Source organism: Pleurodeles waltl, chromosome 8, assembly GCF_031143425.1.
Source record: "Pleurodeles waltl isolate 20211129_DDA chromosome 8, aPleWal1.hap1.20221129, whole genome shotgun sequence".
In the NCBI taxonomy this organism is placed as follows: Eukaryota; Metazoa; Chordata; class Amphibia; order Caudata; family Salamandridae; genus Pleurodeles; species Pleurodeles waltl.
The window spans coordinates 25,402,317-25,417,125 of NC_090447.1; the positions used below are offsets into that span (position 1 = coordinate 25,402,317).

The 14,809-nt window shown below is 45.6% G+C and overlaps 1 protein-coding gene across 1 annotated transcript in view; it reads right to left on the minus strand.

Annotated features, from left to right (window-relative positions):
* Nucleotides 1–14,809, minus strand: part of LOC138249319 (transient receptor potential cation channel subfamily M member 2-like) — a 1,037,937-nt gene that overhangs the window by 558,864 nt on the left and 464,264 nt on the right. Inside the window, exon 19 of the mRNA XM_069203278.1 lies at nt 3,807–3,936. Within this exon, the coding sequence (XP_069059379.1) occupies nt 3,807–3,936 (130 nt within the window). The remainder of the gene's footprint in view (nt 1–3,806; nt 3,937–14,809) is intronic.

Here is a 14,809-nt window from a genome sequence, read left to right on the forward strand (position 1 = left end):
CAGGTAAACCCTATTAGTGAAGTGTAGACAGTGTCTAGGAAGCCAGGGCTCTGTAGAGGTAGCTGTGGATGAGCAGCCAAGACTTATCTAGGAGACATGCAAAGCTTATGCGATACCATTATAGTCGCACACCACTTACACATGTGAAAGAACCACACAGTGTTACAAAAATAAAGGTACTTTATTTGCAACACAAAGACTAGAATACTGAATAGACAGTCCCCAACTAGAGGTAAGTAAATACATTATTATATACACATTAGCAATCAGTAAATAGAATAGAAAGCAATAAGCATTGGTAAAAGCCATAGCACAAACTGAGGGCCCTATGGGAGGGCCAAAACATACACTAAAAAGGTGCAAGGTCGAAAGGCAGTCCCCCACCCAAGGAAGTGGAATCAGTAAAAGGGAGCTGGAGGAACTAGGAACCCCAATAGGTGAGTACCAGAGTGACCCCAAGTGAACAGGAGAGCAGAGTTAAGTACCTGGTTTTCCCCAAAACTAACAGGTGGACTTTGGCTAAGGATTATGCAAGACCCACAAAAGACTGGAAGAACCCAAAGGTGTATCCTGACAGAGGAGGACCTGCAAAGAAAGGACACCAAGTCCAGTTTGAGTTGGATTGTCCGGTTGTGGCAGGAGGCACTACCCACCCTTCTGTGGATGCAGGACTGTGTCGACAGTGGACGAAGAAGGTCAGCAGTGTAGCACAGGAGCCAAGGAGGAGTCCCAGAAGGGATGCAAGAGATGTTCCATGTCGGCTGTTGAGATGCAGTCGGTCACTGGTGCTCCAAAACCACCAACAAGCCTTGGCAAACGCAAGAGACGGAGATGAAAGTTTGCAATGCTGAAGGGGACCAGCAAGGTCCAGGGGACTCGACCCAAGGTGAGTAGTCCGAGGTGACCCACAGCAGCTGGGAGAGTCACAAGAAGAGGAGGCAGCCCCCATAGGCAATCCACTGTCAGCAGGCACAAGAGTCGCAGTGAGGCCCACTTAGCACACCTGAAGAGGATTCCCACGTCGCTGGAGCAGCATGCAGGAGACAGTGCTTTGCAAGAGGGAGTGCTAAGGGCCGGGGCAACACAGAGCCTGGAGATCCCTTGGAGGAGGAACAAACAAGCCTTGGTAGCTGCAAGAGTATTGGTGCAGAGGGGTACTGTCTTGCAAGGAAAGGCAAGGGCTTACCGTCTCTAAAGTCGGGCAAATGGTAGAGAGGACTAAGGGGACCACACCAGACTACTACCTGTGATGTAGAATCCACACAGCTCTGAAGGACAGAAGATCCACACAGCTGGTTGTCGTTGTAGTTGGTGCCTGTGGATGCAGGGAAATGACTCCTTCACCCCAATGGAGATTCCTTCTTACTTCTTGTGCAGGTTGAAGACTCATCGCCCTCGAGGAGGCACAGCCGGGGAAATGTAGCAGTTGCTGGAAGGGACTGGTGAAACAATGTAGCAGAGCGGAGTTGTCGCTGGAGTTGCAGATTGTCGGTTCCTGGAGGGTCCAGTTGAAATCCTAGGGGCCAGAAGATGAAGTAAACAATGCAGAGGAGTCCTGCTGGAATCTTGCATGCTGAATCTGAGGACCCACCTAAGAGGGAGACCACCTATCAGGAGGGGGCTCAGACGTCACCTACCTGACCTGGACACTCACATGCTCCCAAGGGCCTCTGACCACCCTGGATTCAAGATGGTAGAATCAAGTTGGCACCTGTAGGAACTGTGGGCACCACCCCTATGGTGGTGATAGACAGGGGAGTGGTCAGTCCCCTTTCCTTTGTCCAGTTTCATGCCGGGGCAGGGACCGGGGGTCCCTGGACTTGATGCAAACCAGTTTATGCAAGGAGGGCACCAAATGAACCCTTCAAATCATATCGGTGGCCTGGGGAGGCTACCCTTCCCAAGCCATGTAACACCTATTTCCAAGGGAGAGGGTGTTACCTCCCTCTCCCACAGAAAAGCCTTTGTTCTGCCTTCCTCTGCCTGAGCTGGTCAAGCAGCAGGAGGGCAGAAACCTGTCTGAGGGGTGGCATCAGTGCGGGCTGCCGAAAAACCCCAGAAGACTGGTAGTGTCAATGCTGGAGTTCCTCTAAGGAGCCCCCACAGTGCATGGAATCATACAACCAGTACTGGCAACAGTATTGGGGTATGATTCCAACATGTTTGATACTAAACACGCCCAGGTTCGGAGTTACCATCATGTAGGTGGACACAGGTAGTGAGTGACCTGTGTGCAGTACATGGGTAAAACGGCTTCCACGCACTTACAAAGTCCAGGGTAATGGAGCTGGAGTTTGTAGGGGCACCTCACATACAGGTACCTGCACCCTGCCCTCTGGCTAGGAGGGCCGACCAAAGGGATGATTTACAGGTCTGGTGCAGTGACTTGTAGTGAAAGGGTGCATGCACCTTTTCACACAGGCTGCAATAGGAGGCCTGCAGACATATTTTGCCCGGGCTCCCATGGGTGGCACAATACATGCTGCAACCCATGGGGAACCCATGGTGCCCCAATGCCCTGGGTACCGCGGTACCATATATTAGGGACTTATACGGGGCCCCAGTATGCCAATTTTGGGGTGTGCAACGTCCTAAGCAACCAAATTTAGGGGTAGAGAGCACAATCACTGGGGTCCTGGTAGGCAGAATCCCAGTGAAAACAGTCAAAGCACACTGACAGCAGGCAAAAAGTAGGGGTAACCATGTCAACCAGACGGTACTTTCCTTCATTGCTTCATGTATCATAGCCAAAAAGAATGGAGCCTCTGATGATAGCTATGAAGCGGTATAAGCACAGCATTAAATTCTATGTGCACACCTTCAGGTTGAGATTTTGTAATCTCACAGTGTGACGCCAGTCAAGTGTGAGCTAATGGCAGTTCTGGATTTGAGAAGGGCGTTGGCACTGGATCATCCCCCAATGCCATCGATATTGCAGTGGCTGGAACTAGCGTGGACCATAAGGACAGATTGGAAATCTGTAATAGAGTCGGCACAGACCTGGTAATGGTTCTTGAGGTGACAGAAATTGGCAGGGAAGGATTGCCGCCAGAGGTAACCAGTCTAGAAGCCCTTGCAGTTTCATTTTCCATGCAGCCCAAAGACAGGACAGGGGAGGTTTGAAGCCCACTAAAAATATCAAGCATGGCCTTTTTGAAGTCCTTGATTATGCTGTGGGCTTGACAATAGCCTGGGGAAACAAGGAATCGACTCTGTGGTTGGTGACCTCAAAGGAGTGCGAATTACATCTTGAAGCACCTGAGCCTTCTTTTTAGAATCAGAGTTAAGTGATAGGGTCGACTTCGGCTTCAATTGTTTATGCTTGTGCTTGGATTTACAGGAGGACTGCCAATGGGAAGTGGAATGGTCTCGGGAATGACCCCATGACTAGGACCCCGATAGGGCCCATGACTAGGACCCCGATAGGGCCCATGACTTGGAGTGGGACTAGTATCTGCCCAAAGACAGTGGCAGCACTGTTTGAACCCAGTTGTTTTCCATAGGGATATCGTTTCCTAGCACTGTGGAAAAGGTTTTTAGATTTGTCGAAAAAACTATGAAAGGGAGGGACGTGTTCAGGAGGGGTGGTGTGCTTAGAATTCTCATCAGAAGGTTGGGAAAATGGGGACTAACATCAAAGCACACCATAAGCTCTGACAATTCTGGGCCACTATAGAGCCAACATGGAGCCACATGATACAAGCTACCATCCATCAGAAATAAGCACACACAACCCACTGGCATTAGATGCTATCCAATCTCATACATTAAAGAGAATAGTGATACCAAAAGCACTCCACGCTGACCAACTGCCTGCTGCTCAAAATGATCTGCCAAGGCCAGCATTTCTTTGGATGTTTCTGCGTGCTCCTCCATCCTGGAAAGCTCTATCAGGATCTTGCGACAAGCTAAGGCTGCCACGATGCAGTCCTCATTCTGAAAACAGAGGGAATAAATAAATACAATTGCAAATGTGGGGAAGGTTGCTGCTTCATAACAACCTAAATATTGTATGAAGGCAAGACATACACATGACTGCAAAAAACAAGACATAAAAAAGAGTTGGGGGACAGAATCCTTCTAAGTGACTGTCAAATTGCCACACACAAACCCCACTTCTGTGTTTGACACTGTATTACAATGCCAGATAACATATCCTAACACAAATGTCTTGATATTAAACTTGTCAGAAGCAGGCGGCAGGCTTCTGCTCCTTAGGGACAGCGATCCATGAAGGAGGAGCCGTTTACAAGGCATTGTTAATTCGAAAGGAGGTGATGCCACCACTGCCACAGATCTGGCAAACCCCCACCGGTAATACCTGGGTGGCACTATTCACCACCCTTGTTCAGTCACAGCCTCACCTCTTTGAGAGAGATGGCATTTTGCCCGATTACATTTGCTGCCATCTAAGCAAAAGTCAACCTACAGGCAAAAGCCTACATGTGCAGTCACAATCAAAAATAAGTACAAAGGGAACACTTTGCGGTCTTTCTGCGTGGAAACAACTCTGCATCCTTCAGCACGCTGTGGGACATCTTCTGTGGAAAGTAGAATTCCTGGCATCTTCCGCTGTTGCAGAATCTTCAGCTTCTTCCACCCAAAGGCAGCCATTTAGCCCCTTCATCCGGGATTTAGTGGGCTCCTGCCCTCCTCCCCAGGACACTTTCGTGACTCTTGGACTTGGTCCCCTTCCTTTACAGGTCCTCAGGTCCAGGAATCCATCTTCAGTGCTTTGCAGTCTGTTGTGGTCTTTGAAGAATCTCCTATCACGACTTTAGTGTGTTTCTGGGGAAGTAGGGTAACTTTACTACTACTGTTCAGGGTCTTGGGGTGGGGTATCTTGGACACCCTTAGTGTTTTCTAACACTCCCAGCAACCCTCTACACACTACACAAGGTCTGGGGTCCCTAAGTGGTTGGCATTCCACATTCTTAGTATATGGTTTGTGTTACCCATAGACCTATTGCATCCTATTGTATTCTTCAGTGTTTGAACTACTTTTCTAACTGTTTACTTACCTGATTTTGGTTTGTGTGTATATTTTGTGTATTTTACTTACCTCCTAAGGGAGTATATCCTCTGAGATATTTTTGGCACGTTGTCACTAAAATAAAGTACCTTTATTTTTAGTAACTCTGAGTATTGTGAGTCTTGTGATATAGTGCTACATGATATAAGTGGTATAGTAGGAGCTTTGCATGTCTCCTAGTTCAGCCTAAGCTGCTCTGCTATAGCTACCTCTATCGGCCTAAGCTGCTAGAACACTACTAATCTACTAATAAGGGATAACTGGACCTGGCACAAGGTGTAAGTACTATCAGGTACCTACTATAAGCCAAGCCAGCCTCCTACACACGTACATGACCCTCCTGACCAACACCATCAGATCGCACAGACTTAACATCATCTTCTAAGCTAACAACACCCAGCTCATTCTCACGTTTTCAGAAGACTCATCCACCACCAGAGCCAACTTCCACAGATGTATGATGAATGTTGCTGACTGGATGAAGGACAACTGTCTCAAACTAAACACAGACAAGCCGGATGTCCTCATCTTTGGGAACAACTCACCATGGAACTACGCATGGTGGCCTGCTGAACTTGGTCCATCGCCGGACCCGACAGACTACGCCTGCAACCTTGACATCATCCAGGACAGCAAGCTAACTAGGAAGAAGCAGGTAAACAGTCTCATCTGTCAGCTTCAACAGCCTACACATGCTCTGCAAGATCTTCAGGTGGCTTCCAGTCAAAGCCAGAAGGACCGTCACACAGGCCCTCGTCACCTGAGAAGCCAACAAAGAGCTGATCCTTCATCTGCTGACGTTAAAGCTCAATGCTGCTTTCTGATCAAGGAAATGGAGTGAAGAATACAAGCAAGGTGAATGATTGGCCAATATGAAAGAATGTCTTGACAATCTTAGGGAGGGAAGTCTCCCAGGTCCTCAACACCAACTACACCGGGAAGAAGGTAGTATAGAGCGGGTTTACCACAGGAGCCTGATGCTCACTCACACTGTGTGCCAATGTGTACTCGATATGGAAGATTATTTTCAGTGTCAAGAGCCTTAAGCAGCAGCTAAAAGGAACTGACATCAGTCAGGGTTGGTGCTTATATGCTGCACTGCTCCGTCAGTTCTCAGACAGGATGGAGTTGATACAGAGCTGAACTCCACCGCCTACTGGTGCGGGGGAGTACTCTTGTTGAAGTTCTCCAAATCCAGTCTGGCACCTATGACTATTCAAAAGGTTAGTGAAAAGTATTTATCAGAAAGGAATTCATTCTCACTACATGAATGCCTGCGAAGTCTGCATCCTCAAAAGAGGGGGTGTGACACCATTCCAGAGGGGCACAATCAAAGTTGTCCTATTAATAATTGCTCCAGCAAAAGGTTCTCATGTCATTTCTAGCTCCATGTCGCCTCTTGTGTTAAGAGGGTCTTCTCAGGGTAATTCAGCAATTGCACAGCAAGCAAGCAATCTTGCAGGCACTACAGGAGGAGATAGGCCAGGTATGCTATTCAATCATCTTCCAGTTTCAAAGCCTTCAGGAGACTTCTGATCGATCCTCGATCTAAAATGTATACAATCTATACCAAGAGGTTCAATATGGTTACTCTTCAAAACACAAGAGGTTCAATATGGTCACTCTTCAAAACAACGCTCCTCTAATTTCTCCAGGACCCTTTCTTGCTTAGGTAAACCTGCTAGACGTTTACTTGCATGCCCTAATTCATCAGAACTTATAAACATATCTGCTCTTCTGTGTAATGGGAAATCACTTCCAGTTCTAGATTATTCCACTGAGCCCAGAATCTGCCCCAAGTTTTTTAATTGAGGTCTTGTCTCCTCTGATGTGTGCTCTTCTTTCCCGGGGTTCATCTATTCTTTCATATATGAATAATTAGCTAATTAACGCTGTTTCTTTTTTCTTCTACCAGTTCAACGGATAAGTAAAGCTTTGAATAAACAAAGTATTCCAATTGAATGAGAAGAAATCACAACTGGTACCAGTCAGAATGTACTTGGCCAGTATTTCAAGCTCTCCAGAGACAAGAGAAACTCGTAAATCACCTGAGAACCCTACTTTATTGTCAGCAAGTTCCAGCCAGGTAGTGCTTAAGGGACCAGGGAGACATGGTAACTTCTCTATTTCGTGTTACTTGGGCTCACATGCATATGTACCCTTGTGTAAATCATCTTCTGTCTCACTGGGATCTGGCTTCAAAGAATTACGCATTTATGGTAGCATTAACTCCAGCTCTCTCACAAAAACTTCAGTGGTGGCTGATTGCAGGCAATTTTTTGAAGGAATTCCTTTGGCTCCTCTAAGTACAAGATATTGACAGATGCCAGCGGCATGGACTGTGAAGCCACTTCACAATCTAGGCCAATCAAGGAGTGCTCATGAAAATACGAACAGCATATCTCTTCCAATTAGAAATAACTTGTAGCAGTATAAACAGTTCTGATGTATTTGCTTCATTGATTCAAAACCAGAATTTATAAGTTAAAACATGGAATCAGCACACTTGTAGTCATGTAAACCATTTGGGGAGCTCCAGGGTTCCAAGCCTACTGCACATGGCTCCATAAGTAGTGACCTGAGCAGAATTTCGTTTTTATTTTAATAATGTATCTTTCAGAAAGGGAGAATATGCACACGGACAGTTTGAGCAGAGTCTTTCCCTCCTCAGTGTCCCTGTGTCTCTGTTCCCTTCTATTCCTAGCCATCCAGAAGAGGTTAGAGAGACCCTGGATGGATCTCTTTGATTTCTCAGAGTAATCTTGTCCATCCTGTCCTTTGCTACCTTCTGCCTGTTTAGGAAGCTTGGAGGAAGGATGCAATAAGTTTTCTCAGTGCGGTCCTCAGGAATATCAGAGGTAATCATGCAGTGGTGTTACTAGCACCACCAATGGTACTGGAGCCTGTGAGAAAATGTATTGTGAGATCTCACCAAGTAATAATGTCAATATTCTGTATCAGGGCCAGTTAGGTTTCTTTAAATTAAACCTTTGCTCAGACCTGGGTAGCTGTGGCACAGAGTAGTGAGGCTTCACTCAAAGGAAAACACGTGTAACACATTTATCAGTACCGAAACAGTCAAAAGGTAAGAAACATGACACAATAACAATCCCATTCCAATTTATACAAATAGTATATATTTTTAGCGTGTGCTACACACCAAAACTATAAAAATTCAGAAGGGACCCAGGGCTATGGTTTTTGGAAGATTTTCATAAATCACTGTTTTTACTCGAAAAAATTACTGCTTTTCACTCTTAGTGGTAGTATGTGAGCCTTGAAAGAAAAGGCCAGGGGCAAAGTCAAAGCTTCAGTCCGATCATGATGGAAGCCAGTATCAGATGCAGGCGACGGATTGGTCCCCATCAAAATGTTAATATTTTTTATTTTTTTGGTCATCGAGGGTGAGGTCGGAATTATCCGCCACAGCTTGAGGCCAGTACTGGGCTTGATATTGATGGACAGATGAAGTTGAGCAGTTTGGTAAAGTCTTATTTCTCAACAGCATTCAAGGCTATCAGTGCATAGGTATATAGCAATAAACTATGAGCCTCAGACTCTGTGCCCAAAAAACATTGGCCCTCATGACCCCGGCGGGGCCGGAAAACTGGCGGTAACACTGCAGACAGGCTGGTGGTGTGGACCGCCGTAACATGACTGCGGTGGTGAACTGCAAGTAAAACATCCAGTTCAACGCCTGTACCGCCAATGTGTTGCGACCGCCAGTGGCAGCGATAGGCGTTTTCAGCTAGTTTTGGAGCAATATACCGCTGCAGTCATTGCGACTCAGAGCACCACCACGGAGTCCGGGGCGGTAACACCGTTGCGAAAAGCCTGCCGGTCCCCCTTATGGGTATAGGGGGGATTCACGCTGAACACCAGGTCCGCCTCCCATGCACACATACAACACCACCAACACACATACATGTCCCCACACCCCTAACAGCATGCCTCCACACACGTTTATACAGAAAAACATACATTAATTATTAGTCATCATGGACCACATTCATGCACCCAGACAACACAGTTACACACAGAGACACCCCAAACACATAGGACACACACAGGGATACCCGCACACACCCATTGATTACATTTACCCTACGTTCCTCGGGGGTCGGACGTCACCCCTGCAGGGATCCCTATGTTGTGAATAGGCTGCACCACACCGCTGACGTGTTACCACCGTCGACACACCGCTGTGCTGGCTTGTGGGTCATAATTTGGTGGGCAGAGTATATCTGCCGTGGCGGTGTAGTTTTGCTGACTGCCGATTTTCAACCGTCGTTCGCCCTGGCGGTTTGTGAAAACTGCCTGTTTACTGGCGGTGTGTGTTTTTGTGGTCATAATATGGCGGTATGGTTACCGCCGCCACCAACGGTCAATTGGCGTAGCCAGCACGGTGGTGGGTGGGCATTACCACCAGGGTCGTAATGAGGCCCATTATCTTTTACCTTTGGCTCGCAAGTTCCAGTTCTATGGGGAGGAAGAGTGCACTCTAGCACCAGCAAAGCTTCCAGGACCTGGGAAACACCTCTTGGGGTGTTGTGGAGTCATTTTAGTGATGCCAGTGGATACATTATATTAGCAACTAGGACTACTGCCTGTGCCCTTTAGCCTAGTAACGTTTTATTTCAGTTTTTTCTTTTAGAAACGATCACATTTGAGGTGATGTTTTATTTTCCTTTATCTTGCTGTCCTTTCGCCTAAGAGCCACAAATGATACTCCTCATCTCCAACATTTCACAGAAACATACGTATTTTTACGTGGGGATACTTTTCTCAGAACTCTAGCTATTTAGTTATAAAACATCCTCTGTCCCCTACACATTAGAGGGAAGTTCCAGCCAGATGACCACGACCGCATGCTGTCTGACTTCATCACAGCTTCTTGCTGAGACTGCCGTTTCCCTGGTCTACATGGGGATGGTTTCTCCATAGGCAACAGGCTTCTCCACTATTGTCATTCTCGGGTATGGGGGATGATTCTTCCTGGGGGGAGCATAAAGGGCGGATTAGGGCTTATCCTGCTGTGCTCTAACATAGAACATTAGGAGCGTAGGTAGAAATCAGGCATCTTGCATAATGACAGTATGGTGGGACTTTTCTTGTGTTTTACTTTACTTATCACCATTTTGCTTCTAGTATGTTTCATCATCCAAATTATTGCATGTCATGTTTTTTTTTATCTAGGACGCAGCTGATTCAATAAACCTTATTGAACCAATCTCTGCTTCTGTTTTCTTTGCATGTGTGAGACAAATGTAACTGAGAGGAAAGTAGAAGATCTGATCCACCACGATTTCCGGAGATTTGCACCCAGTTTCCACAAATCACCCTTGCTCTTGGGCAGAGATGAGGTGCTGTTAGCTGGCTGGAAAAGGATTAGGCCGACAGTTGTTACCTGGTGTAGGATTAGACTCAGTTCCCCACATCTCAGGTGATGCTTCTGCCCAAATCCAGCCACCTCAGTGGTAAAATTAGAGCCAACGCAACAGGGGGCTAGGAATCAATCTCAGGGGGCTATACCAACCGAGTCCAGGGCATCTTCAAGGGCTACTGGTCAGCTGGGTCATTTGCAGTTGAAGGCTTCTTTAGCTTAACAGAAGACTAGTCAACTAGCCCTTGGAGTCCACTCTCTGATCATTAGCACAAGTGGGAGCAGTTCCAGCCCTTGTAATCTCTTGCCACAAAGTCAACAGTAGGAGCAAACCTACTCTTGCTGAAGTCCTGTCTTGGTTCAACAGGTACAGTCATCCTTGGTACAGCCTCTATTTCGGAGGTCCACAGGATCAGCAGGCAAAGTCCTTCTTCTGTCTTTTCCAAGCCCAACAATGTCCTGAAGCTGGAAGCCAGGGGTGCTACTTTAAGGCCTATTCCAAGTTTGTGGGTGAGGAGGACTCCATAGCCAAAGGGGCTACAATTCCCACGGGCATCTCTACCCACTCTTGCATCACATCCTGTGAGGTTGGCACTAAACAATCCCACAGTGCATCTCTGCCCATATCCTATATATCGGGACCTTTCCTTCCTAGATCAAAGCTACAGACACACCCCTGAGGTGTGTCCAGTATAATGAGCCACACCTTTTGGAAATCCGGTTCTGCAATGGATTTTCCCCCTGTGGAGATGCCAGACTGTCCACCTACACAAAGGAGCAAGCAAGCCAAGGTGTGAGTCACGTTTGCCTTTATTGAAGCCGGGCCATCTGTGGCAACCATTTTGGGGCCATCCCAGCAGGAGGAGGTCACAGTGATTCCTTGCAACAGACCCTTTGTTCCCCTTCCTGCGAACACTTCACACTTCTTAGCTAAAGGGCAACATGCCTTTTCAGGTGACAACTGCAGTAGTTAAACGGCTACTAGAAGTTTGGGGCAGAAAAATGATGACTTTTTAATGGCACCTTAGCATTAAAAGTTACTTTAAATATGGCTTAAGCCTTAAATCAGGTTCAATATAACAATTAATTTGATAAATTGGAGAACTATATTTGGTGGTCCCAAATGGAAGTTAGGAATTAGTGTGTAGGCTAGTGTAACTCCATGATAGCCAGTGTGACTACCAGCCCTGCTACAGTCAAAAGTGAAAACAACATTTGCAAGTTTTCACTCTCAAGACATGTAAAGCATAAAAGAAAGATGTCCTTCTGTTTAATATTTAGCCTTCTGTCTTATGGGCTTCCAAGGGATTACTTATATTAAAAACGAAACTTTTGACTCGGAAAAAGGGTTTGGTTTGTCATCTCAGATTGGCAGTTTAAAAGCTGCCCTACCAGGCTGCAGTGGCAGACCTAGAGCCATGTTTTCACCCTGTCACTGTAGTCATGGCGCAATAAGTGCTGCAGTCCACTAGTAACATTTATCTTACTATGCCTGGGTACACTTTGAGAGGTCAGAACACATGCAATTGGTACTGGTCAGCAGGGCCCCATGCACTTCAGAGTCAAATAACCAGCGGCGTCCATCCACAAATATTGGGGTTAGTGGCCTTTCTTATAAGGCCTATGGTCTGTGATGATTCAACACTAGCGACTCAGGCCACTTGGAAATTGGAAATGTCTCCGTCCCCTCTCCAGGTTCTAAATTTCCTAAAAACATCATTACAGCACTTGCCACTGGCAGTCTGGAGCTGGAGGGGATGAGATGAGAATCACTGAGTAATTAAGGAGAGCTAGGGTCCATTCATAACACCAGAAGGCAAAGCAAGTTTAAACTCTATGAGAGAGACAGAGCACTTTCACACATGATGCAGTACTAAACAACAGTAGTTAGATTCTTGTAGTGGAAGAAAAAAGTTCAGTTTTTTAACATATGAATTTCTTTAAAGTTTGGCAATTTCTACCTTTGCCCCTAATGGGCAACCTTCAGAAAAGGTGAGGTTCCCCCCTAGCTACATTTGATGCCCTAGCCTTCTGTCCTACCTATTTATTTATCTAAAAGTACAGTAGTTCATGTAACAGTGCCACCTTGGGTCCGCTTTTCGTTTTGAATGGGCTAGGAAAGAACCGTTTGAGCACCTCTAGAATATTCCTCCAAAGTGCCTAACCCTGTAGGTGTTTTTCTAGAAGGTCATGGGAAGTCTACAACTACATTAAGGAGACAAACAGGAATGACCATTCCTTTCACTTATCAGACAGCAGCTTTAATCAGAGACACTTATGCAGCTGCTATTTGATCCTCTCCCCACACTCCTCAATACAAACTGCGGATGGGAGATTTAGTTTCTTCTTTTGATTCTTCAGTTTTGTCTTCTGCGAACAATAACTAAAAATGTTATATGCCTTACTGACTCTCAATAAGTTAAATTTGAGTCTGCAGTGAAAATTCGTGAGGTCCACTTTGTTAACTTCATCTTTCATATATGGTCACTGTTTAAATAAGCAACCAGACAAAGAGATAACGCTCTAATTAGTTACTGGTAATTTTCATTACTTGGGGGCGGGGAGAGAGAAATCTGAATCTGGAAATGTTACTAATAGCTTTGTTAACACAAGAAGTCACCTAGGTTGGTTGAATTAACTAACTATAACTGCTGAATTTCTGAGGTTTTATGCAAGTAAATTCAGAACTTAAGTATAATGTCCCTGTAACCTTTTTTTTTTTTTTGTGAATTTCTATGGATTTTTAGCATGCACAAATGTAAATATAAGCAGCGTCTGCATGACAGGGGTTGGCCGCAGGGCCTGGCCTATGGCCAACCCTGGCAGCCAACCCTCATACATGCACCCAAACTGCGCACAGCCTTTGGCCGTGTGCAGCGCAAGTTTAAATGCAATGGGTGTTTTCCCTATTTTTCTCTGGATTTGCAAATATGTGGATCCACCCGGGGATCTGTGGACCCGCAGATCAGACAAAAACAAAAATTGGGCAATATTTTGCCCCGAGGCCCTCTATGTGTCCTATTGGGTCAGGATACCTGCATCCTGACCCCATATGTGTTATTTCACTCACCTTCTTCAACACCTGACCTGATGCGACAAACAAAATGGCGGCGGCAACATTTCTGTCAGGTTGCAGCCAGCCAATCAGGGTCTTCCTTTTCCAACTATTGCGCAAATCCGAGGAGCCAGATATCAATATTTGTTAAACTCTTCATATCTCAGAAACTACTGAAGAGATTTACACCAAACTACAATAATCTGTGGAACAGAATCTAGCTTTCTGCCAAATTTGGTGTAATACCGTTCAGCAGTTTGGGCTGTAGGCGTGTCGAAAACATGCAAAATCTGCATGGACACAGAATGGAGAAAAAGTATTTTGAGACCCCCCGCCACCTTTATTTCAGACCCCGCTTCACGGATCACCCTGAAACTTTCAGGACAGCAACTGAACTGACCAAAGTATACGTTTTGAACATTTCATGAAGATTCGTCAAGTGGCGCCAGTTACTGGTGAAACAAAAAAAGCTCTGTCTATGAAAAAAATGCTCCTAATTATAACCACCTAGGGAAATATATATCTATACTTTTTTAGTGTAAATAATTGTATATTCAATTTATATTTAGATTTACTAATATACATTGTAAATAATTTATTAAAATAAAAAAAAATACTGTGAGAATCACATTCAGAGGGCCACTGGGGCAAGCATGAGTTACTGGGCCCAACTGTGGGGGGGTGGGGGTGGTGGGGGGGGAGGCCTTTTGCTTCTGATGTCTCAGCTTATTATTGGCTCTGAGTGTAGGAAAGTAGCCTTTTGCCTGGCATCTTACCCCCATTTTTACAGGTATGTCAGTATGTTTTTGCCTGTCTCACTGGGATCCTGCTAGCCAGGACCCCAGTGCTCATAGTTTGTGGCCTGAATATGTGTACCTGTGTAGTGACTAACTGTGTCAATGAGGCTCTGCTAATCAGAACCTCAGTGTGTAGGAGGCTGGCTTGGCTTATAGTGCTTACCTTGTGGTACTTACACCTTGTGCCAGGTCCAGTTATCCTTTATTAGTAGATTAGAGGTGGTCTAGCAGCTTAGGCTGATGGAGGTAGCTATAGAAGAGCAGCTTACGCTGAACTAGGAGACATGCAAAGCTCCTACTATACCACTTATATCACTTAGTACTATATCATAAGAAAACACAATACTCAGAGTTACTAAAAATAAAGATACTTTATTTTATTGACAATATGCCAAAAGTATCTCAGAGGATATTCTCCCTTAGGAGGTAAGTAGTATACACAAAATATACACACACAGACCAAATCAGGTAAGTAAACAGTTAGAAAAGTAGTGCAAACACTGTAGAACACAATAGAATGCAATAGGGAAAAATAGGCCTAG